At 41.9% G+C, this 25042-nt stretch overlaps 1 protein-coding gene across 1 annotated transcript; it reads right to left on the bottom strand.

The window, feature by feature from the left end:
• Positions 1-879: 879 nt before the first annotated feature.
• LOC306958536 (kell blood group glycoprotein homolog) lies at positions 880-24301 on the bottom strand (the record flags this gene model as incomplete). The annotated part of the gene is made up of 18 exons (XM_079550077.1): positions 880-1056; positions 2351-2446; positions 3327-3484; positions 3716-3783; positions 4929-5039; positions 5926-6029; positions 6456-6533; positions 7070-7168; positions 8268-8378; positions 9814-9937; positions 11154-11299; positions 11695-11883; positions 12808-12870; positions 13484-13630; positions 18195-18319; positions 18941-19138; positions 21373-21514; positions 24284-24301. 18 exons carry the CDS (start codon positions 24299-24301, stop codon positions 880-882), a joined length of 2154 nt encoding a protein of 717 aa, XP_079406203.1.
• Between the last annotated feature and the right edge of the window lie 741 nt (positions 24302-25042).

Raw genomic sequence — 25042 nt, 5'->3', positions numbered from 1 at the left:
GGATGGTAAATATTTACAAATGTAGGGATGTGAAAGCCTGGTTCAGGATCCAGAGAATTTGGAATATTCAAGTTAATGATCTCCAGATACCTCTAGAAAAGCCTTGTGACTACCTCATACTTCATCTTTATCCATATCCTCAACCCTAAAGAGAGAGTAAGAATAAAAGAGGAATCTTTCTGGAAATGACAGAAAGAAGAAAATGAAACAATTTTCAACTCCCAGTCCCATTTCCATCAACGAGGATGTTTCCTTGTGAAATGCATGAATAACCTTCATTATTAAGTGACTCATCTTCAACCTAGAAACTGGAACCACTAATTTTTCCTTACAACTTATCTCCATTTATCTGCTGAAGAAGAGAAGAGGACTCTTCTCTCACTGGTAACTTACTTGTGTGTTTTCCATGTAACCCGAAGAAATTTTCTAAGATGCAATCTCGTATGAACAAGTCTTAGGACTCTAGCATATTGTCCTGCCCATTCAACATGATGGTGATGTTGTTGCAGTGGACAGGGAAATACACTGAACAGCAGGCCTAATGATGCAACAGTCTTTCTGTTAACAACTCCTCAGAAGCTACCTACTAGGGAGTGGCTAGTCATCTTGTTACCTTAGGACATGCTGAACTACAGAGTTGTCCCATCTGAGACAGTGCTGGGAGCAGCAGGAAGAGACCCTTTTCTCTTATGAGCTCAATTTGAGATGATTCCTATCATAAACTGCTGGGAAATGGATAACAAGAAGAGGAAGTTAGAAGAGGAAATAAATGCTCCACATCACTCCATTGGCCCTGAGTATGACCCATGAATCATACTTTCACAGCTCAAGATTTCATCTCCCTGGGGTCGTGTCTCTCATCCTCCTTTTTCATACAAATTACCAGATTTGGCACTTGCTGTCTGGATTCATTGGTGATCTACGGGGACAATGGAAGTGTTTTACAAAGTCCTGATTATTGCTGACAGGTCCATAGACACGAAGTGGCAAGGGACTATGTGGATCTGTATCCAAGGAAGACTGTAAATCCTCAGGATCCTGGTGTCCACACATTGCCTGAAGAGAAGCAAAACAGAAAAGTAAGTCTATGCAAAAGTGCTCATGTAAATAGGTCATAAAGCTCTTCTGCATATTCCACATGACTGGGACTGCTGAAGTAGACAAGGAAAAGCTTTTGTGGATGCCAACAATAATAACACCCTTTGCTTTTGAACTTTAGTTTCTTATCCCTTTCCCTCCACTCTGTCCCAGTTTCCCTATCTGATCAGGCACTTGCGTTTTTCTTTATGCCATCTAGTCCACAACACAACAAATTTAGACCATCTTGGACTTCAGGCTTATGTAACATTGGACTCCATCTACTGTGGCAGTATAGATGTAGCCCTCAGTGTTCAGGTTCAGCTTATTAACAAAAATAAATCAGTGATCATTAAGAAAGGGGAGTATTTAACACCACATTACTGTGAGAGAGATTGGGAAGAAGGTTATGTGGCTTTACTGTGGCTTTACAGTTGAAGTTCTTCATTCTTGTGATTCCTGTCCTTATTCATTGAGAAATGATCCAGTCGCTTGTCAGATCACCTCTGAAATACAGTTCTTGGTATTGAGACCCAATTATTTGTGATTTTAGAACTGCATTACTGCTTTTCTACATACTGCCCTGACCTGATGCTAATACATACACAGAACTTTTTTCTTTACACAGTCACAGCGACTAATAAGGATGAGAATTTTCTGAGTGCAGAAATCCAAAATCCTATGTTGATAAACTCAGCTTCACAACTATGTACAATGGCACAAATCCTTAAACTATATTCCCACAGAAATCTTCAGCTAAGTGTATGTGTATTTCTAGTTCTTTAAGAAGCATTCTGATTATTTTTTTCTATCAATCACTCAGAATTACTGTATATCACAACAAAGAGGTGGATGGAACAAGAGACAGAGGAATATGCAACTTTTCCACTAAAGTTTCTCTTTCCATTCATTTGATTGCTCACAGCAGGAAAAAAAAAAAAAAAAAAAAAAAAAAAGTATTTAGTGTCTGACAATGAAGTCAGCTTTCTCTGACAACTGGTTTGCTACAACTTAACATTGGTAGATTTCAGAGATTTATGATGGTATATTCATAGAAAGGCCTCTTGTTTGCTTTGAGATCCACGACAAATTAGGAGACCTGAAAATGAATTTTAGCTTTCAAAATAAGATGCTGAACCTTCCAACAACATCCATCATATCCAGTTCTTCAAAGAGTGGGGAGAAAGGATTGAATATTGAGAGAGAAGAGCTGTAATAATGCAAAAGACAATGGAGAATGAGAGAGATACATGACTAGCCTAGAATTCATTACATGAGCAAAACTGAGGTAGAAAAGCTGGTCATGTGAAAGTCCGATCTTCGGTAAATACTCCTCTTGTTTATGCTTTTTCAGCCAATTCTTATAGGCCTGTGAAGAGAAAAAACTTATAAACTTCCTTTCAGTCAGTAACCCAGAAACATATCTTCTTTCAATTATACACATCAATCTAATATATATTTAATACATTTAGCATGTTTGTATCTCTGCTCACCCTGAGATGCCTTGCTCTTGCTAAACCCCTAATATCTGTAAGAAGGGAGAAGAGCAACATCAACTCCTTTGCTTCCCTTTTCAGACACTACTACACACAACTGATCAGAAGAGGAGATTAATGACTACGCTATGAAAAAGAAAAAAGAAAATGATTTACAAAGAAAGAAATACTTATGTGAATAAAAAAATTTAAAATGTTGCTATGGACACCATCAAAAATTCCTTGACCCTCTCAAAATTCTTCATGTAACATTGTAATAGGTACCATCTGATACCTAGAGAACTCAGATCACCCCACACTCAATAATTAATTAAACCTCTCAAATCCTACATGAAGGAGTTCTAGACAGAAGTATTGCTGAAAAATATTACTATGACTATTATTATTATCATATTACATTATATTCTAGTTCGTGTCTCAGCTTAGGTATAACATAAGCATATAGTAATCCAATATAAAATAATAACTTGCTTTTGTGAGTGTGATCTAACTGGGGAAGTAAGAAAAAAGGTTGTCCCCAGAATAGGTGAAGGGAAGAAATGGTTTTATATGGTGGTAGTGAGGTTACAAGCAAGGTGGAAAGCCTACAGTTTAAACAGCAGAGGAAATGCAAAGCACTGCTTTGCTGGCACAGGCTTGCAAAAAATCCTGGAATGGAGCACAAGAGTCAGGTGTTATGACTTGTCAGTTGAGCCATCTGGTAGACTTCATGGTCATAGAAGTGAAATCAGAGAAGTAAGTAGACTAGAATACCTGGTAAGCAATGGCAAGACCTCCAGTGTCTGCTGTATTCTCCAACAGTGTGGAAGTACCACTGACCTTAAAGCCAAAACTTTCATACTGTTCTACCAAGCAATCTATAGATTTCTGTAGCATACTACTGTTGCATGTAGGACAGCCACCAGGATGCACTGTGGGGGGAAAAGAATCCTAAGTTAAGGTATTTCTGATGCTCACTTCTACCCCTCACAGAGTTTTCTTAGCAGTCCATTTGATATTGTATGGGCAAGCTTCACTTGCTTTAATAATGTATGTACACATGAATGCAAGGAATAGGATTTAAGATCTCTTGAGGTAAACTGCTAGTGGGGTCCAGAAGAGTAAACAAAGAAGATAAGCTTCACCCAACAGCTGGTACTTACTATAATCATAAAATACGTGAAGAATTTCATGTGCCATGAAGACCCCAATGGCTCCAAAGTTCACAGCACTGAAAAATAAACATAAAAAGAGTGGTTTTGAAAAGAAAAGAAAGACAGTTGAGAATTCTTTATAACCTATTCTACTTCAAGAGCACTCAGAAACATTTTCTACTTACTGTCTTCCAGATGTGGTACTCTGTAAAATTTGTATGGAGCAAATAATCTTGGGTGAGATCATACAGCGTGTGTGTGGTGTCCAGGGGATCAGACCCAGCCAGCACGGGTTCATGAAAGGCAGGTTGTGCTTGACCAACCTCATCTCCTCCTATGACTGGGTGACTAGACTGGTAGATGAGGGAGGGGCTGTTGTTGTGGTCTACCTAGACTTCAGCAAAGCCTTTGACACTGGAAACTGGCTGCCTGTGGCCTGGACAGGTGTACACTCCTTTGGGTAAGGAACTGGCTAGAGGGCCGTGCCCAGCGGGTAGTGGTTAAGTCCAGCTGGCAACCTGTTTCAAGTGGTGTCCCCCAGGGGTTGGTACTGGGGCCCATCTTGTTTAGTATCTTGATGACCTAAATGAGGGGATTGAGTATACTCTCAGTAAGTTTGCAGATGACACCAAGCTGGGAGGTAGTGTTGATCTGAGGGTAGGGAAGCCCTTCAGAGGGATCTGGATATGCTGGATTGCTGGGCTGAGGTGAATGGGATGAGGTTCAACAAGGCCAAGTGTCAGGTCCTGCACTTTGGGCAGTGTTATAGGCTTGGGGATGAGTGGCTGGACGACTATTTCTAATGCAGACCAGGATGCCATTGGCCTTCTTGACCACCTGAGCACACTGCTGTTCAGCTAGCTGTCAACTAACACTTCTAGATCTTTTTCCTCCAGACAGCTTGAGAGCCACTCTGCTCCAAGCCTGTAGCATTGCATGGAGCTGCTGTGACAAAACTTCAGGTCCTGACACTTGTTGAACTTCATCCCACAGGCCTCAGCCCATCAATCCAACCTGTCCCAATCCCTCAATAGGGCCCTCCTACCCTCACAGAGCAGAACTGTCAAACCATTTCCATCTGGCTTCAGAAAATAATTGTTTTTCCCCTTATCTGGAATGCTCTAAGAAAGAGAGATTAAGGGCAGATCTGCTGATATTCTTTCTGGAAACATGGTGTAGTAAAAGGACTACATTCAGCTTCACTTTTGCATACTCTCCATACCTGGGAAACTCCACGTGGAAAAAAGGGCTGCGGAACATTCCAGCAGGAAAGACCACCATGTGGTGCCTTATTGAGTAGTATGAATGGACAGCCCAGGGGGCCACCTGCCAGCTAGAAGCAGAAAAAGAGAAATGAGAGAATGTACTGACTCTTTACCTCATGGATTGCTCTTATTCTCCATTGCAGAAACAGTTCACTCATTACAACAGTTGATACAGCAGAGGAGAAGGATGAAATTCACATTATGTAGAGTTAAGGTATGTGATATAAACCTTAGCTTATTTAGAGTTAGTCAGAGCTATGAGCATAACTTTCACTCACATTAAGGGATTCCTCTTCACGATTTCATCTGTCAAATAAGTCAAGATTATTAACCTCCTATGATGACCAACACTGAAAATGTCAGATTCCCAGTATACTCAGTTCCATTGCCTGCCTTCAGAAGCATCCATGTCCTCCCTTTAAGATCTCTCCACCAATACTCACATCAAGTCAGTGCTTTTCTGTCAGTTAGCGAAGCCCAAGAACACCAACTATTTCTCTTCATCGAGGGTTTATGACAGTGGGCAGAAAAATCCCTCTCTCAGGAGTCTGAGACTGTTCTCCACGACAGTGATGTTTTTGATAGAATAAGATAGGTGAAAATACAAGACAATGCTTATTTTTAATATATGCGTACTCTTGCAGAAAAAAAACTGCAGCATCTTGTCCTTAGGATTAGGAGGTGTCATCAGTAAGTTAGGAGAGATGATTATGGCCTTCAGTTCAGGACTAATTAAATATTATCTATTACTACTGTTTCCAGTTCTGCCCAAGTCCCCTTCACCCTCAATAGAAAAAGATACAGAAATACAGCTAGACACAGTCCTGAGTGACATATTCCATTTGAACCTGTTTTGACTGGGAGGATTGATGTGGAGATCACCACAAGTATATTCCACAAGTACATTATTCTGATTATCTTTCATTTCAGTACTTACATATCTTGTACACTTACGTATCTTGTGAATGATGCTGAAGGAGCTTTGAGAATGAATTCTCCCTCATCATCTTCAAGCAAGCCACCACATTTAGGAAAAAAGTGTCTTCATTTATCTCCAGCTAAGGAAAGAGTAGAGAAATGTCACCATCACATGGAGTGATCGAGTAATGAATTGGATAGTATGACTGAGAGGAAAATTCCACAGGCAAAAAAAAAAATTGTTCATCAAAAGATTGAACACCTATTGTGTGTTTCTTCGTTTGTTTTCCTTCTTCTGGCTCTAAAAATACCTCACTTTAAGATGTGACAGGAACATTATCTGTCACCGAACAGAACATGCAAGCAGATCACAATCAAGAGGAGACAACACAGGCATGACAGTGTAGAAGTAATAGATACTGGTTAATTGGATTCATTCTCAGAAAGAGAGCAATATGATATTTGCATTGATTCAGAAGTCATGAAATCTTTTGGTAGCAGGCAAAATATCAGCCAGTACAGGTAAACTGCTGGTAAGAGGCAAATAGTTATATTTTTTAGCTCACATTCTGGTATTCCTTGTTCACTTTGGCAGTCTGGAGTATGTAAGTTGGATAGCCAATTTCCACTTGTAGTTTGGACACCTGAAATCATAACAACCAACAAAACAAAACAAAACAAAACAAACAAACAAACCAAAAAAAAAAAAAGAAAGAAAAAAAAGAAGCATGACCAGCAACAGGTTCTACATTCTGGTAATTCTTTATGAACTATTTCTAAGCAACAAAACTATGATCTTGTTAATCAGTCCTTTACAAAAACAACCACTCTATTTAAACAAGACACCTCATCTCCTCTTGCTATTCTGTTTTCTTCACTCAGGGACCTATGGCATAGTATTGTGCTTTTTTCTTTTTTTTTCTTTTTTTTTTTTTTCTTTTTCTTTTTTAATAACATTTTCTTAAATTCAGTTTGTAGTTTTTAAATTCTATAGATATATAAAACTAAAGGTACAATGTACCTCATTACAGTTAATTCACAGCATCCTTAGATCTTCTTTGCCTATGTGTCAGTGTATGATCACACATGCCTGATGGCACTTAAAAAACGACATAGTTTTTGGTGTGTGGATAAGGTGATGGAAAGGATGGCCTCAGTTAATTCTGCCTTGTGCACTCACCAAGGTTTTAGCTTCCTGGCGAGTTTGTTCATCCATCCACTCCAGCTGATCCAGTTGACCACAGAGGGTATCTTGGATCTCAGAGAACATCTGCTCAGCCTGCAATGGAGAATAGAAGGCACAGTCACAAGTGCAGAAACACATTGTTCAGGCCTGCCTACTGTCTTCCTATGATCCAGCAATTCAACTACAATACAGTAGTTCTCTTGATGAAAGGGGAAATAGTAGTTTCCACATCTATTTAGATCTCGGTTTCGTAGGCATACAGTAGTTCTTCACAGGTCTCACAATTCTTTCCCACTCCCCTTTTCCTCTTGCCTATCACTGTAAATAAGAGTCTCATAATCCCTTTTTGTTCAATCGCTATTGAAATGGGAACGGATAAAATAATTGTCCCAGTTCTATAGTGACATGAAAATCCAATATTCGTGAGTATTTCACATTGGTGTCTCCCTTTCTAAATGTCTGGAGAGTCTGAATCTCTCCTTCACAAAATTATTATGCTTTGTTCATCTAGTTTTGGGCTTCAATACAGTCTTAGTTTTTCACTGTCTTTTCTTGGAGTTGTTTACCCTTCTCATTGCAAACTCTTTATAAAACATGGTGCCTATACTATCAGTTTCCCTCTCCCCTGCCCCCCCCAAAAAAGAAATTTGGTCATCAAAGGAAAAAAAAAAAACAACAAAGAAAAGCTTTTTCAACAGTGCAGGGAGGTGTTCCATTTACTGTGGATCCATTCAGAATCTTTTGTCATTGAATTTTTTTTCTGTTACAACTGGTCATAAACATTATGTAGCCTTGGCTCACATGCCATCTGCTTATTGGCTTTATAACTGAAAATCTTGCTTTAAAGTTTCAGGATTTATGATGCAAAGTGTTGATACTGTCATCCCAGTTAAGCACTCTGAAACTGCATGTATTTGTAGGGTTTCCATATGTATTTGTGCTGTACACATGACTTTGTTAACAGATGAGATAAAGGTAATAATGTTTATTCTAGCAATGACAGTGCCCTTGTTCTGATCCCATTTGTCTATGAGGAGGGGAAATAAGTAACCACATGATATATAAAAAGGTATGAAACCTACACATGATCTTCCTGCTTTGATGTATTGCTTAGTTGTTGGGATTAAAAAAAAAAGAAAAAAAAAAGGGATGAAGCTGAGCTCTACTTGGGATTAAGATGATGAATACCTACAAGTTTCTTGTTCTGCTCAGGGAAAATTTCTTTCACAATCATCTGCCCTAGGACTGGCTCAAAGAAGGAACTGGTATCAGTCAGACACTTCCTCCAGCGCTCATCTGAGATCTGTAAGAATAGAAAAAGTAATCAAGACATATGAGAGTGAAGAGGAAGAGACAAGAAGATGAAGACGGTAAAAAGATATGTGAACACACAGTCACTAGCTTATACATAGCTATTTAAAAATGACGGCTGTGGATGTAACGTAACCCCTTTCAAGCTACTTCAGGAAACTTCAACTCAGTAAAGCACTGTGTTACTTACAATACTCAACTTCACATAAGATGAATACTCATATTCTAGCTGTGACAAAAACATAGAAGAAGGTGGTTAGCTATATATTGTTTCCTATCCCATGGTACAATGCAATTAGCTCTCTAAAGTTTGTATATCACGTCTACTTTCACAACTTTTTGAGAAACATAGAATCATAGAATCATATAAAGGTTGGAAAAAACCTCTAAGATTATCCAGTCCAACCATCCACCTACCACCAACATAAAGCATTTATTGGCCTAGTGAGTATTGTTTTCCTTGTCAAATCATAGAATCATCACAGAATCATAGAATTGTTTGAGGTGAAAGGAACATTTAAGATCATCTAGTCTAACTCTCCTGCAATGAACAGAGACATCTATAGTTACATCAGGTTGCTCAGAGCCTGGTCCAGCCTGACCTTGAATGTCTCCAAGGACGGAATATCCACCACATCTTTGGGTAACCTGTTCCAGTGCCTCACCATCCTTACTGAAAAAAAATTCTTCCTTATGTCCTGTCTAAATCTCTCCTGTTTTATTCTGAAAACATTTCATAGAATCCTAGAATCACCTAGGTTGGAAAAACCTCCAAGATTATCTAGTCCAACCATCCACCTACCACTAATATACCTCTACTAACCCATGTAGTACCACATCTGAATGTTTGTTGAACATCTTCAGGAAGGACAGTTTCCCAGAGGGAAAAATGTTTACTAACTTTCTGAAGGGTTGGAATTTGGCTGTCTGATTTTACTCTTTGCCTGTGTGATATCCCTCAAGAGTGCAATAGCCAGCATTGCAAGGTCACTACTCCCCAGGCAACCTCCAATCCTGATGTCACCAATCAGTTTAATGGTGTTAGTGAACAATAGGTCCAGCACTGCATCTCCCCAGTAGAGTTGATTATTATTGATTATTATTGAGATAGAGTCTATTGGTTTAGAAAGTTTTCCTTGATACATTTCAGGAGCCACCTGGATTGCCTTCAGCTCACCATGCTACTTTTTCAGCAGATGTTAGTATGGTTCAGTCCTCCAACAGGACAAGAGCCTGTGAACTCGACACCTCCTGTAGCTAGAGGAAGAAGGCTTCATTAAAAGGCTTCTCTTGATCTTGCAGGCTGCAGTGCACACCAAATCTAAGGAGCTCTATCCAGGTGAGATATCAAGAGAACATCCAGAATGTGTGTCTTAGTTTATTCAGTGGCTGTAGAAGCTGAAGAAGATGGCTAAATATTAACTCACCATTTTGGATTCCGTTTTCCCATAAAGAATCTTAGATAGCTCCTCACGTGCATCTTGGAATCGACTATCAAGGGCAGGGGAGAGATTCCCAACCAGACAAACAATCATATAGATATGCGGAACCCTGTAGGAAAATGGCACTTTAAAAGACCAATACAGAGAACCACTTTGATTCACATTAAGATGAAGTCACCTCCTGGCTAGATGAAGTCAAATTTTTGAGCAGTAATTCCATTAGAACATTAGGAAATGAGCAGAAGCCAATCAGTTCTGAACAGCAAGCAGTATTCAGTTTTATGAACTGAATATTCAAATATGAATAGAAGCAGGCAGAATACCATACAAAACACATTGGAAGTGCCAGAAAGCCATGAATAAGAGAACAAGGTTGATATGGTGAGGTTTTTTTTCAGCAATAGTCAGATTGTCATGTTATGAGGTCATCATAAACAAAGAGGTATGGCAAGTGCAGAGGAATCATTTGAAGCAGAGGGAACCTGGTAGTTTGAATGATAGCAACAAAATATTCTGAATGGTCTACTGCTGGGTCTATCAAAAGGGGGATGAATTCCTCATTGACTTTCCTATGAAACCCACTAACATGAGTCAACCAAAGAAACACCCTCAAGAACACTCTGAAGACTCAAGGGGTAATTAACTTCAAGGGTACAGGACTAATTATGGGAGGAAGGGAAAAGAGAATTTTAGCACTAGGTAAAACATGTTATGGAATATATCAAAGAGACTGGAGGATTCTAGAGATTTATTATGGGATGTTTATAAGAATGACCAGAGGCAGCAAAAGAGAGAGATGATGGAATAGGAGAAACGTGCATGGTAAAATTGAGGGGAAAGCTGGTAGGAGGGAATGGCTGAGTGTAAACTTTTGGCTTGCCAGGATGTTTGCCTCACCGAACCCTGTGTGTGGTCACCAGAGTCCGTCTCATCTCATTAAATGCTATTCTTAAATATTTTCTGGGTACGTACTCTCTCTCCTTTGGGGTGGGAGTGTGGCAGGGATGGAACTGAATTCTGGAGAAACAAAGTGTCTGAGAATTGGCTGTTGAAAAAACCAACAGTATGTGCAACCTACTGAAGAGATCTGCTTGTACATACATGTTTGTTGCAAGAAGATACATGAGTACCTGCAACCAGAGTAGGGCTGCAAGTCCCAATGGATCATATATGAAGGTACCAATAAATGCAGAGATCAGGCAACCTGAGGCCAGCTACTGGAGTGACTGAATGTCTAAGATCAGCTACTGTAGTGGTCCATATTGTATGTGTACGTATGTATACTTATATGTATTTCACTACTAGCCATAAATATTAATTCTTACCTTTCTTTGTGCCATTCTTCAATGATCTGTGACATGCCTCTTAAATAATCCATATCATGCACTGCAATTGGCTGAGAGAGATTAATTGGCATAGGATGGAAGACAGCCCGGAGACACGACAACCAGTCAATAGCAGGTGCCTTTTCCTGAAAGTAAAATAAAGCTTATGTGGCAAACCACTAGTTTAGATCAACTGACAAGAAATAACAGGAAAACTAGGATTGTCCCTTTGATACATATAAGAGATAACTCCAGTGAATTGAGTTGTTTTATGCTATGGATATTGATTATAGTAGAAAAGAAGAATAACATATATTTATTTTATTAAATCAGTATAAAGTTCTGTGGCCTGAAAAGTCCAACTACTATAAAAAAATAGACAGCAAATTAACAGGTTATTTAAACTTCAACAGACTCCAAGGGTAAGTTGCAAGGAAATGGTATCTAAACAATGTATTTTGTATCTGTTTTGATCTGGACCTTCAGAATGTGAATGTCATATATAATTGTGTTTCTTAAGTTCTAAGGCACAGATAGATACCTGTAACTCCCTAATGGTAGTGCGAAAGAACAGCATTCCCCTCTGCCGTCTTTCCTGCAGGGGGGTGACAACACGCTGGAGATTGGAGATGAAGGACAAGGTAAGGGAAAAGGAATGAGGAGGACCATCTTGTAGACCTCCAAGTAGGTCCCCCAGTTTCTCCAAATATGAGAGATACACACGGAGAACCTGCAATACATATGAGCATATGATCACAGGGAGAGACGTGACCAAAAGTAAGTCAGTCCATCCATTCACCCATCCATCCTGACCACAGGATTTTAAAAACACAATAGTCCTGTCCAAAAATTTATCAAACACAGCTCCCTTTTCAGTGAAGAACAAGGTGATTCCAAAAGGAAATAATCTTAATTTTTTTCCAATTAACTATTTCTTCAGATACCAAAATCAGTTTACAGCTATCTTTGGACTCAAAAGAGAGACTTGTAATAGATAGTGACATGGTAAGTCAGAATTTTGGATGGAGAGGAAATGGTAGCATTGCTTCTATGTTCATGAGCTATGACAGGAATGCTTGCATATGGCCTTATTTTCTGAGAACTATTCTGAAAGATTCAGACAGAGAAACTGAAATCAACTCTGTTTTTATGCAGAAAAATGAGCTCAGTTCAGACAAATTGTAATTATGATGAAATTAACTTTGTTACAATAACTCCTAAGGTCAAAGACCTTGTTTCCCCAATTTCGGTTAAAATACTTCAAAATAACTTGAAAATGCTAGCAATCACTCCCCAGGTCCAGAGATTTTAATGGGTTATAAAGCCTTCACTTTGAAAAAAAAGTTTTTTTTAAACATTCTGCAAGATGAAACATAGAGTTTCATACTACCTAGAAAATACAAAAGAAAAAAATTAGAATCTTTTCTTTCTACACTAACATTTTTAATTCTGGCATCTAAAAATTGGTTACACTTTAGAAACTATTATTTTTTTAGAAAATCAATCAATTGCTTAAGAAATTCCATTTGGAGACATTTTCAGAGGTCACTGACCATACCCCATGGAAATACGTCACTCTGAACCAGGAAGCAATTCAAGGAGATCCCTATGCCAAATAGCTATTTTTACCTTTATTCAGCCTCTGATATGTTACCTCAAGATAATTTTTCTTTTTGAATTTACTTTCAGCTGGCATCTCAAACTCAGGATGGTCAATCTGCAAAAAAAGTAAAGGACAAATATCTCAGTATTCCAGAAACACCAGAAATGTAATAGTACGTTAAATAAATGTTTTTTGTCTCTGTGTCACAGAATATGAAATGTTAATAAATTGTTTTACTGTTGAAAAATGTTTACTAAGTAGTTTTCGTTTATCTATCAAAATCTGCATCTCATTTGCAATCCCATTACAAATCTGTGGTGACTGGAATTCTCTTAAATAATAAATACTCTTAAATATTTCTCCATGCGCTGCAAAATCAATAGTACACCACAAGTATTAAACACTTAACATGTACTGTACGTTATTCTAATAGCCACACCCAAGAACATGAGAACTAGATCCTTCCACAGTAATGGAAATATACAATGGCCAAACAGAGGAAATTAAAATAATTAATTCTTCCTCATCTGCTCATTTTTCTGAACTATTGATTGGTTTTGTGTGTGTATCTGTGTAACAGAACTAAGAAAATTAAAGAAAATGTTAGGAAAACTTTTTTCAGAAAAGACCATAGGCTTAACTTGAGCAGGGCTGGATCTCATGAACTGCGCAATTGACTCTTCATTCCCAGCATTTCCAGATAATTCTCTGTCTTTATTTCACTCACCTGAATTACATTGGTCTTGGGATCAGAAGGACTGGGTCCCACATGCACTCTGAAAAAGGGAAAAGTGTTGTATCTGCCCATGAGAATCTGAAGAGTTTCATTAAAATCTTTTGCTTTCCCTATGCCTGTGATGTTCCATCCACCAACCTAGAGAGGAAACAGAGAGAAATTTATTTGATTCATATTTACGAACTTCTGCCACCCCTATGGGCTCAGTCATTATGACAACTGAGAAACAATAAAGCAAATAGCAACAGAAGAAACTCGTGAAGATTTCTACATACCTTCCTTACCTGTAACTTTCACTCAAGCAGCAAACTGCAAGATGACACTGAGAGGGGAGAGAGGTCCACAATAGCTAGTTGATATTAGAATCGTAGAATCACAAGGTTGGAAACGACCTATAAGATCATCTAGTCCAACCGTCTCCTCATCACCATTGCCACCACCAGCACCAAACCACATCACACAGCTCCTCATCCAGATGCCTCTTGAACACTGCCAGGGACGGCAACTCCACCACCCCCCTGGGCAGCCATTGCAGTCCTGACCACTCTCTGAGAGAAAAAGTTCTTCCTCATGTCCAACCTAAACCTCCTCTGGTACAACTTGCAGCCATCACCCCGTGTCCTGCTCGTTGCATGGGAGAAGAGGTCAAATCCCTCTTCACCACAGCCTCCCTTCAGGAAGTTGTACAGTGCAGTGAGATCTCACCTGAGCCTCCTCTTCTCCAGACTGAACAATCCCATCTCCCTCAGCCACTCCTCATATTTGTGCTCCAGACCCCTCACAGTTTCGTCGCCCTTCTCTGGACATGCTCCAGGACCTCAACATCTTTCCTATAGTGAGGGGCCCAAAACTGAACACAATACTCGAGGTGCGGCCTCACCGTTGCTGAGTACAGGGGATGCTCACCTCCCTGCTCCTGCAGGCCACACCATTTCTAATGCAGGCCAGGATGCCGTAGGCCCTTTGGTCACCTGGGCACACTGTGGGCTCATGTTCAGCCGAGCATCAACCAGCACCCCCAGGTCCTTCTCTTCTTCACACTCATCCAGCCACTCAGCCCCAAGCCTGCAGCGCTGCATGGGGTTGTTGTGCCCAAAGTGCAGGACCCAGCACTTGGCCTTGTTGAACCTCATCCCATTCACCTCAGCCCAGTGGTCCAGCCTGTCTAAATCCCTCTGCAGGGCCTCCCTGCCCTCAGGCAGATCCACACCACCTCCCAGCTTGGTGTTACCTGCAAACTGAGGGTGCACTCAATGCCCTCATCCAGGTCCTCAATAAAAACATTAAACAAGATGGGCCCCAGCACTAAGCCCCTGTTTTTCCTCACAAGGTGAATATTCTCAGCACACTTTGTAACGGCCCAGCCCGACACAATACTCACATATTGAAGGGTCACCTCTCCCAAGCTCAAAACTGTTCATCTAAATGAATTGAAAATCAGGCAAAAATGCCAGGTGGCTTGTGTGGATGAACAAGGACCTTCTATACAAACTCAAACATAAAAAGGAAGCATACAGAGGATGGAAACAAAGACAAATAATCTGGTTACATAGGAAATGAAGAAGGCTGAGATACAACCTTCTTTGACAGAGATTTTACTAGCAACACTGACTTTCACTAAATCTAGGTCCCACAGACAATGAAGAAAGGCTGGAACAAGAAAGGTGTACCCTTGGTGGAAGAGAAACAGGTCAGGGAATACTTAGGCAAACTGGACATATGGAAGTCCGTGGGTCCTGATGGGATGCACCCATGAGTGCTGTGGGAACTGGCAGGTGTTACTGTGAGATCATTCTCAGGAATCGCTGATTGACCATGCAGACTGAGAGAAGTGCCAGAGTATCGTAGGAAAGCAAATGTAATTCCTGTCTTCAGGAAGGGTAAGGAAGAAGACTTAAGGAACTGCAGGCTGGTTACCCTCACCTCAGTCTCTGGGAAGGTGATGGAGCTGCTAATCCTGGAAAACATTTCAAGGCACATAAAGAAGAAAATTATCAGGAATAGTTAGCATGGCTTCACCAAGAGGAAGTCATGCTTAACCAATAAGATAAGGTTCCCTAATGAAGTGACTGGCGTAGTAACTGAGGGGAGAGTCATGAATCTTCCTGGACTTCAGTAAAGCTTTCTGACACTACATGAACTTCAGAGTCAAGATGTGAATGAATGAGCTGGATATGCAGACAAGTGAAGTAGATTGAATGAAAACTGGATGAACAGCAGGTCCAGAGTTGCAAAGTCTAGTTGGAAGCCAGTAACTAGCAATATACCCCAGGCATTCTTTCTGGGTGCAGCCTGTTCAATGTCTTCATTAACAATATGGATTACGGAGGAGAGTGCGCCCACAGCAAAACTGGGAGCAGTGGCTGATTCACCAGAGGGTCATCCAGAGGGACATGGATAATCTGCAGAAATGGCCTCATAGGAACTTCATGAAGTTCAAAAAGGGGAAATACAAAATTCTGCATGTGGAGAAGAACTGTAAGCACCAGTATATCATGAGGGCCACCCAGCTGAAAATCTGACTGGCAGAAAATGACCTGGGACTCCTGGTAATCACCAAGTTGAACATGATCTAGTAATGTGCCTTTGCTGCAAAGAAGGCTAACGGTATCCTAGACAGAATTAGGAAAAGTATTGCCAGCAGGTCAAGAGAACTGATTCTTTCCCTCTTCTCAGCACTAGTGAAGCCACACCTGAAGTACTGTGCACTGTTCTGGGCTCTAGAATACAAGAGAGACATGAGCTAATGGAGAGAGTTCAAACAGCCACAAAAATGGTTAAGGGATGCTAGCTTCTTACAAGAAAAGGCCGAGAGAGATGGGACTGTCTAGTGTGGAAAAGAGAAGGCTCAGAACAGATCTTATCAATGTGTATTAATGCACCTGAATGTGCAAAAAGAATGGAATCAGGATTTTCATTTGTGCCCAGTGACAGGACAAGAGACAGTGAGCACAGACTAAAACACAAGAGATTCTGCCTGAACATCAGGAAGTATTTTTTTTATACTGTGTAGGTTACTGACCACTGGCAAATGTTGTGGGGTCTGTCTCCTTGGAGATATTTTGAAAGACATGGTCTTGGGTGATGGCTCTAGATGGCCCTGCTTGAACAAGGAGGTTGGATAAGATGATTTCCAGAGATCCCTTCTAGCCTCAACCATTCTGTCACTGTGTGACACAGTAAAAATGCATTATAATTAACAGCAGAACAGTATACAGGGGAAAAAAAAAAAAAAAAAAACCAGAAAAAATGTTGTTGTGAAGGAAAGAGAAAACAGGACACACTTCTCCAAAGTTATTCACAGAATCACAGAATCACAGAATTGTAGGGGTTGGAAGGGACCTCCAGAGATCATCGAGTCCAACCCCCCTGCCAAAGCAGGCTCCCTACAGCAGGTCGCACAGGTAGGCATCCAGGCAGGTCTTGAACATCTCCAGAGAAGGAGACTCCACCACCTCCCTGGGCAGCCTGTTCCAGTGCTCCGTCACCTCACTGTAAAGAAGTTCTTGCGCATGTTTGTGCGGAACTTCCTATGCTGCAGTTTCCGGTCATTTCCCCTTGTCCTGTCTCCACTCACCACTGAAAACAGTCTGGCCTCGCCATTCTGCCCCCAACACCTTAGATATTTATAGACCTGGATCAGGTCCCCTCTCAGTCTTCTTTTCTCGAGGCTGAACAGACCCAGTTCACTCAGCCTTTCTTCATAGGAGAGATGCTCCAGGCCCTTCACCATCTTCGTGGCCCTCCGCTGGACTCTTTCCAAGAGATCCTTGTCTTTTTTGTACTGGGGAGCCCAGAACTGGATGCAGTACTCCAGATGAGGCCTTACCAGGGCAGAGTAGAGGGGGAGGATCACCTCCATCGACCTGCTGGACACGCTCTTTTTAATGCACCCCAGTAAGCCATTGGCCTTTTTGGCTACAAGTGCACACTGCTGGCTTATGGCCAACCTGTCGTCCACCAGGACACCCAGGTCCCCTTCCGCAGAGCTCCCCTCCAGCAGGTCATCCTCCAACCTGTACTGGTGCATGGAATTATTCCTCCCCAGATGCAAGACTCTACACTTGCTTTTGTTAAACCTCATCCGGTTTTTTTCTGCCCAGAACATTCATTTTAACAAAAAACATCAGGGATGTAGGGTTCCTCCTCCCTGACAAGAAGACACACAGGATGCCCTGCAGTCATTTTCCTTCAGCTGAAAAGGGTTCTGCATCTTCCTTGGAGAGAGGGCATAAATGTTTTTTGCTAACAGAAAGATAGACAACCTTCCCTGGCACTGGGAGGAATCTCACAGAATGACAAGAGAAGCGTTTTCCTCTCCAAGCAAGATGTCCTGAAACTTGAAGTAGCAGATGGTCCTCAGATCTCATACACAAGCATTTCACCCATTTTACAAGATGCTCCCTGATCTGTAAGTTGAATCCTACTGAACTGAGCTTTTGAGATTAAAGATGATCTCACTCGGCAGTCTTGGTTGCTGCACGTCAGTCCTAACATGCATGGTCATGAGGGCACATTTAGGTATCTGATGGTTGGAAAGCTAAATCTTTAAACGACACTCAAAAACAGATTTCTCTCCTACAAGTTGGGCGCTAGCAAAATTTTGTTATATAGGATCACATAGCCTGAACTTCACCCTTTCCTATCCCTTGCAATAATTATCTTACCTTCTGGAGAGAGAAGGAGTAGCACAAACATTCACCTGATTTATGAGGTCCTTCAATAGTTGACTTCCTTGGGATTCTATCCTTTGGGTATCCATGCAGGAGCGATAGAACTGGATTGCTTTTTCCTTAGCTGAGCCTCTTATCTCAAAGTGTGGGGCCTCTGAGGAGAAAAAAAATATATATATATGCGAAAAACTACAAAAGAGCTAATAAAGATGGGCAGTATTAGAACAGGAAAATTTCTAAGAGAACATCACCTTTCACTTTGATTCAGACCAATTCAGTAAACACATTCACACTTCTCTAAGTAACCCAAAGCAAGAGAGCTCATGTTTGCCATGACTCTTCCTAAGACTTTGGTCTTAGGAATCCATGAGTTTCTTTGCATGGAAACTGATGACAACATAAACATGGAGCATATCTAGGCTTTGGTCTCATATAGAATCAGGACATAGCCAGAGTGCACATTCAGACAGGCACAGCAAAAAGTATCTACTTTTAGAAGGCAGTAAGAAAATGATCTGGTTTCCTAAATTTTAAGGAATGACTTCCATCTGTTACACTTGGAGAGAAGAACTAAACTGTCTGAAATGTAAGTATTTTAATATGACTTTTCTTATAGGTGTAAATCTCTACTTTCTATGATAGAAGAATGAAAAAAAAAAAACAACAAAAAACTGGACTCAGTTCCTTATAGGAATGCTTGTGCACTCAATTCTTGGTTTTCTCATCTCTGACTGAGGAAGATGCTGAAGGTACCACACCAATCACCTCTTCCTACCTAAAAGCCTTTTCAATATCAGCTGGTTTTCTTCCAACAGCACATCAAAGATGTTTTGTGATACTTCTGTGCTTGAGTGTTTGCCTTCCCAGCTGCCACAAGCATATTTGTAGAAATCCTCACAGGGGTCTACAGTATCATTCCTAGAATTCAGGAGTCTGGTCAAGAGTGCAAGGCTCGGTTCAACATCACATGATCCTGGGTAGGAAGGAAAAGAGAGATCTGAGCAGTGACATTGAAGAATGAGGACAATACATTCAACAACTGGGAGAAAAAAAAAAAAAAAAAAGAAAAAAAAGGAAGGAAGGAAGGAAGGAAGGAAGGAAGGAAGGAAGGAAGGAAGGAAGGAAGGAAGGAAGGAAGGAAGGAAGGAAGGAAGGAAGGAAGGAAGGAAGGAAGGAAGGAAGGAAGGAAGGAAGGAAGGAAGGAAGGAAGGAAGGAAGGAAGGAAGGAAGGAAGGAAGGAAGGAAGGAAGGAAGGAAGGAAGGAAGGAAGGAAGGAAGGAAGGAAGGAAGGAAGGGAAAGAGGGAGGGCGGGAGGGAGGGAGAAAAGGAGGGAGAAAAGGAGGGAGGGAGGGAGGGAGGGAGGGAGGAAAGGAGGGAGGGAGGCAGGAAGAAAGGCAAGGAGGGAGGCAGGGAGGCAGGGAGCCAGGAAGGCAGGCAGGCAGGCCAGGCAGGAAGGTAGGAAGACAGGAAGACAGGAAGGAATGCAGGGAGGCAGGGAGGCAGGGAGGCAGGAAGGCAGGAAGGCAGGAAGGAAGGAAGGAAGGGAGGGAGGGAGGGAGGGAGGGAGGAAGGCAGGAAGGCAGGAAGGCAGGGAGGCAGGGAGGCAGGGAGGCAGGAAGGAAGGAAGGAAGCCTTTTCAATATCAGCTGGTTTTCTTCCAACAACACATCAGAGATGTTTCCTGATACTTTTGTGCTTGAGTGTTTGCCTTCCCAGCTGCCACAGTCAAATTTGTGGAAATCCTCATTCCTAGAATTCAGGAGTCTGGCCAAGAGTGCCAGAAAAAAAAGAAAACAAGAGGAAACTTATAATAAGATTTCTGTTTGATACAAGCTCCGTTGCATACAGACTGTTGAACTCCCTGTAAGTTTTGGCTGAGGATGCAGTAATATACCCTCTGTCTTTGACTTCACACCAAGGCTGCTTTGCACTTTGCAAGGGAGATTGTGTCAGTCAAAGACAGGCAGTTCGTCCAGGGGTGGTGCCCTCCAGTGGTTCCAGCTCGGCAGCCACAGGTTGCATTACTCCGCCTTCTCTCTGTTTTCTCTCAAACAGCACGCACTGATTTGACCAGGCGACAAACAAGGAACTACTGGTGATGTTCACACACAAAGCAAAAGGAGGACATGGTACAAAGGAGGTGAGGAGAAGAGGTTAATGCACGCAGGGAGGTGTTCAAGCATGGGAAACAGACGTTTCTTGGCAATGACAGCTTTTAAACAGGACAAAGACTTGCTTGTGGTGTATCTTGCTTTCATTTAAAACCTCCTTCATCCGGAATGCTGTGAACCCAATGGGTGTATGCTCTCACTTAGTGTCAGGGTCTTGTATCGACATCAGATACAACATCAACATCAGCTCTACTATTAAATTAACCACTCACAGATCAAAGCAAGATTTTCATGCTATGGTTTCAAACTGTGGTTTGTTAAAGTGGAAGGAGGTACGCAGAGTGGAAATGGACACGATCTAAACTAACAACTTTTTCCCTAGTTTCTCTAGTGAACCGTTCATGACAGAAGTTGAAGAAAAGTGCCTGTCAACCATGCTTGTTTTGGAGTAGGAGATACGTGTACCCACCCATATAAACACAGCCTCAATATTAAGCTATCTAAGCTAAATATTTGTGTTGACTACTCTGCAGGCATTTGTGTGGACTGTTCTGCAGGTAGCTTTTTAGTGAATTTGAAAGATAACTGACTATTTCAGGTCTCCACTCACAGCTTCCCCACTGCCCAGGAGAATGTGAGTTTTCTGTATATCAGTGTAGTGATTGGTATTAGAAAACTAGAACTAGGCTTATTAAATCAAGGATAGACAAGTGGAAGAGAAGCTCTAAATCTCAGATTCAGAGCCAGTTTCCTGGAGCTGACTGCAGATGGAGCAGGGTCATAGAAGCTAGAAGCCAGGATGATGAAATTCAAGAACTTCTTGACAATATAATCCTGCTCTCTCACAAAGCTGGGCCCAGGCTTATCAAATGGCAGTCAGAGGAGGACAAGCAGGGGTATAACTCCCTACTATCACACAAGGAGGAGGCAGAACAGTCTACCTTTTTTACAGCTGGTATTTTACGCTTCTTTGTCTTTCTGAAAGTCTTACCCTCACACAGACACTGGGCACAATAATCCATGCAGGCAGAGGGAGGAAGAGATCTTAAAAACAGGGTGGATATGGAGTCAGGGAAAAGGATATTCCACATTATACCTGGAGCACAAGTCATCGTGATGTAGGTGATGAGTAATGCAAAACCAAGGAGAGTACTGAGAAGAAGGGCGCACAAAAGTAGGCTTTTCTCCCGAAGACATCGTTCTTTCTTTGTACCTGTTCCCAGCTCCTGGTCACAGGTCTGTAGAGAGAAAAATGGAATGTGCAGAAAAAAAGGAAGAAAAGACAACTCATTACATTTAGCACTGGCCATATGCTATGCCGTCTCCCTAAGCTACTAGAAACTCACTATTGACTCGTGCCAGAAGGCTAACAGGAGGCCCAGTCCACTCCCATAGGCTTTGCTTCACGCCCTTTGTTTCCCGTTCTCTTCCAAATACAGCAGGTTCCACAGGGCTATGAAATCTGCACCTAAGAACCAGCTTGCCATGAGGAGGCATGTCCTTTCCTAGCTTCTGCTGGTTTACGGAATCACCTTGAATAGCCTCCTGAAGAGATCAAAGCCTATTTGGAGCCCATAAAGCTGATTACAGGATGGTCTGGACTAGTGGTTCTTTATTCTGTTAGTGTGATAAGTTGAGTGAATCACAGAATTGCAGGAGCTGGAAGGGACCTCCAGAGATCATCAAGTCCAACCTCCCTGCCAAGCAGGCCCCCTACAACAGGCTGCACAGGAAAGGTGTCCAGGTGGGTCCTGAATGTCTCCAGAGGAGGAGAATCCACAATCCGCCTGGACAGCCTGTTGAGCACTAATTTCAGATATCTCCTCAAGAAATAGCTCCTGCATCCCAATCAAAGAATCAGAGTATTGTTTGTGTTGGAAGGGACCCTTCAAGGTCATCCTGTCCAAATCCCCTGCAATAAACACGGACGTCTACAGCTAGACCAAGTTGCTCAGCCTGATGTTGAATGTACCCACGGACAAGACATCCCCACATCTTTGGGCAATCAGTTCCTGTGCTTCGCTACACTTAACACCAAAAACTTCTAAACCTCAATATACGATATAAATGTCCCCTCTTTTAGTATGAAACCATTTCCCCTTGCTCTGCCACAACAGAACTGCTGAAGAGTCTGTCCCCTTCTTTCTTACTGCCCCCGTTTAGATACTGAAAGGGCACTAGCAGATCTCCCGGGAGTCTTCTCTTTCCAGGCTGAACAGCCCCAGCTCTTTCATCCTGTCCTCATAGGGGAGGTTCTATCCCTAGCATCACATCTGTGGTCCTCCTCTGGAGGCACCTCAACAGATCCATGTCTCTCTTTTAATGAAGTCCCTGTAGGCGAGTTCAAATCATAGGATCGTAGAATCCTAGAAACCTAGAATGGCCTGGGTTGAAAACAAACACAATGAACATCTAGTTTCAACCCCCCTGCTATGTGCAGGGTCACCAACCACCAGACCAGGCTGCCCAGAGCCACATCCAGCCTGGCCTTGAATGCCTCCAGGGATGGGGCTTCCACAGCCTCCCTGGGCAGCCTGTTCCAGTGCACCAGTACCCTCTATGTGAAAAACTTCCCCCTAATATCTAACCTACATCTCCCCTGCCTCAGTTTAAAACCATTCCCCCTTGTTCTATCACTACCCACCCTTGAAACAGTCATTGCCCCTCCTCTTTATACTCTCCTTACAAATACTGGAAGGCTACAATGAGGTCTCCCTGAAGCCTTCTCTTCTCCAAGCTAAACAAGCCCAGCTCCCTCAGCCTTTCCTCATAGGAGAGGTGCTCCAGCCCTCTGATCATCTCAGTTCCCCTCCTCTGGACCCGCTCCAAGAGCTCCACGTCCTTCCTGCTCACTGCTTCTATCTGTGGGGGATGCTCCAAAAGTAACGCCTCCTCTTGAATTATGTTGCCCCACAATACCAAGAGTGGGGGTTGTTGGTACGGCAGTAGAGGTTGAACCTTCACACCGAGATTCCATTCCAAGATTTTGGTTTTGATCCATCTCTGTAACATTGGTATAACTTTGCCTTCAATCATGTTTGTTTTTTGCATGCATCAGCTAAAGATTATGTAGAACTGTGCTCGTCATCGTGCTTAATATTTATTTAATTTACTGCAAAAACAGGAAACATGGCTATTTACAAAAATCATGAAGCCTACAAGAAGTAGACATGCTCAGCATGGACTCCTTCCCACATGGAAAGGCTAAGAAAACGAACAGCCTGTTCATCATTCTCGAAATGTATTATCATCTCCAGTAATATAATAGTGGACTATGTTTGGACACTGTGTTAGTGATTCCTGTACCAGCACACTAAGAGAACAGAAAATACAGAAAGAGGTGGGGGGGTGGGAGGAGGAGGAGAATACTATTGTCCAATATCTTTTAAATGTCCATTTATTTAGTCATTAACAGAAACCTGCCAAAAGCAAAAGCATCTTACTTGACTCCTGTAAACTTCTTGCAAAGGTTAAATGCCTAACTGCTTCTGTACCTTTCTAATTCTATTCTGCTGACTCCTTAGGGTCATAAAACACTGTAGCTTTTACTTTCCAAATGCAGACTATGGCAGAGAAGTGAGCAAAAAAAATTGACTTGCTGAAAAGGAATTACTATTACTTGGCTAACTACTATTTACTTGGCTGAAAAAAAATGACTATTCTTCATTGTGTAAGATCTCATCCCTTACCATTTAGGAACAAGTGAATTATTTACATTCACTTTGCTCCTGAATTATCTGTTGCAATAGACTTTCTGATTTTCACATTGGAAATTTTGGCCACCTGTTATAAAATTATTACCATTTTGCAGTTCTTTATTCTCTGAATACAGCCTAAGCACGGACGAGTAACAGGAAGAGCAAGGAGCTCGAAATCCCCGCACACTGTGGGACAGGGGCAAGACCCTTCTGGATGCAGAGTTCCAAAACTCTGCTGCCCTGATCCTCTAGGCCAGTAACAGTAAGAAGCACAGCTGTGACCAGAAAAGAAAGACAAACCCTCCTTACCTCTGGAACAGCCTTCATTCCTGTCACTGAGCAGGCTTTGCCTCTGTGGTTGCCACAGCTGTCGACTGTGCTTACTTGTTTACTATCAGCACTTGTTCTGTGCTCAAGGCACACTGCTGAGTTTAGAGACAATCTCCTCTTCCCAGCTTGGCTGATTGCTGTGGGGAGGAGAAGAGCAAGGAAGAGCTCTGAGGAAAACACCCTTGAAGAAAATGGGAGGGAGGGAAACTGTGACATTTCTGCAATTCTCCACCCACCTTCTCCACCAGAAAATTAGCTGCATTGTTCCCTTCTGCAATTCCTTCTGACCGTGGGTCCTTCTGGTTGTTGGCTCTGTTTGTTTGTTTGTTTGTTTGTTTGTTGGAGTTAGACTGAAATCTATGTGAAGAGAAGGATGTGTTTCTACGTCTCCCCTCAGCTACTTGCTTCTTTCCTCTCCAATGGCCTTGCTATCGAAGCCTGTTTGGGTCTGATATTTTCCCTGTTCTCAGCCTGCTCAACCTGATGTCCCACGGACTGGAAGCCTCTGTATATAGCGAGATGCTGTGGGCTATGGATACTATTGTTCCTCCTCTTCCAAAAGAAAGGCCGACATGCTGACTTGGATTTGGCTCTCTCTGATCTGCATCCAGCTGTGCATTCCAGCGGCGAACGCAGGTCCAGGTTCTTTTTCTTTATTGTTATTTTTAACTGAGATGCACGAAAACCACATTGATCGTTGACTCTGTTTACGTTGCTTCTCAGGTGATGGCAGCCTGT

The sequence above is a fragment of the Tetrao urogallus genome, assembly GCF_951394365.1.
Source record: "Tetrao urogallus genome assembly, chromosome: 1".
Classification (NCBI taxonomy): Eukaryota; Metazoa; Chordata; class Aves; order Galliformes; family Phasianidae; genus Tetrao; species Tetrao urogallus.
This window is presented reverse-complemented; position numbering and strand designations above follow the sequence as displayed.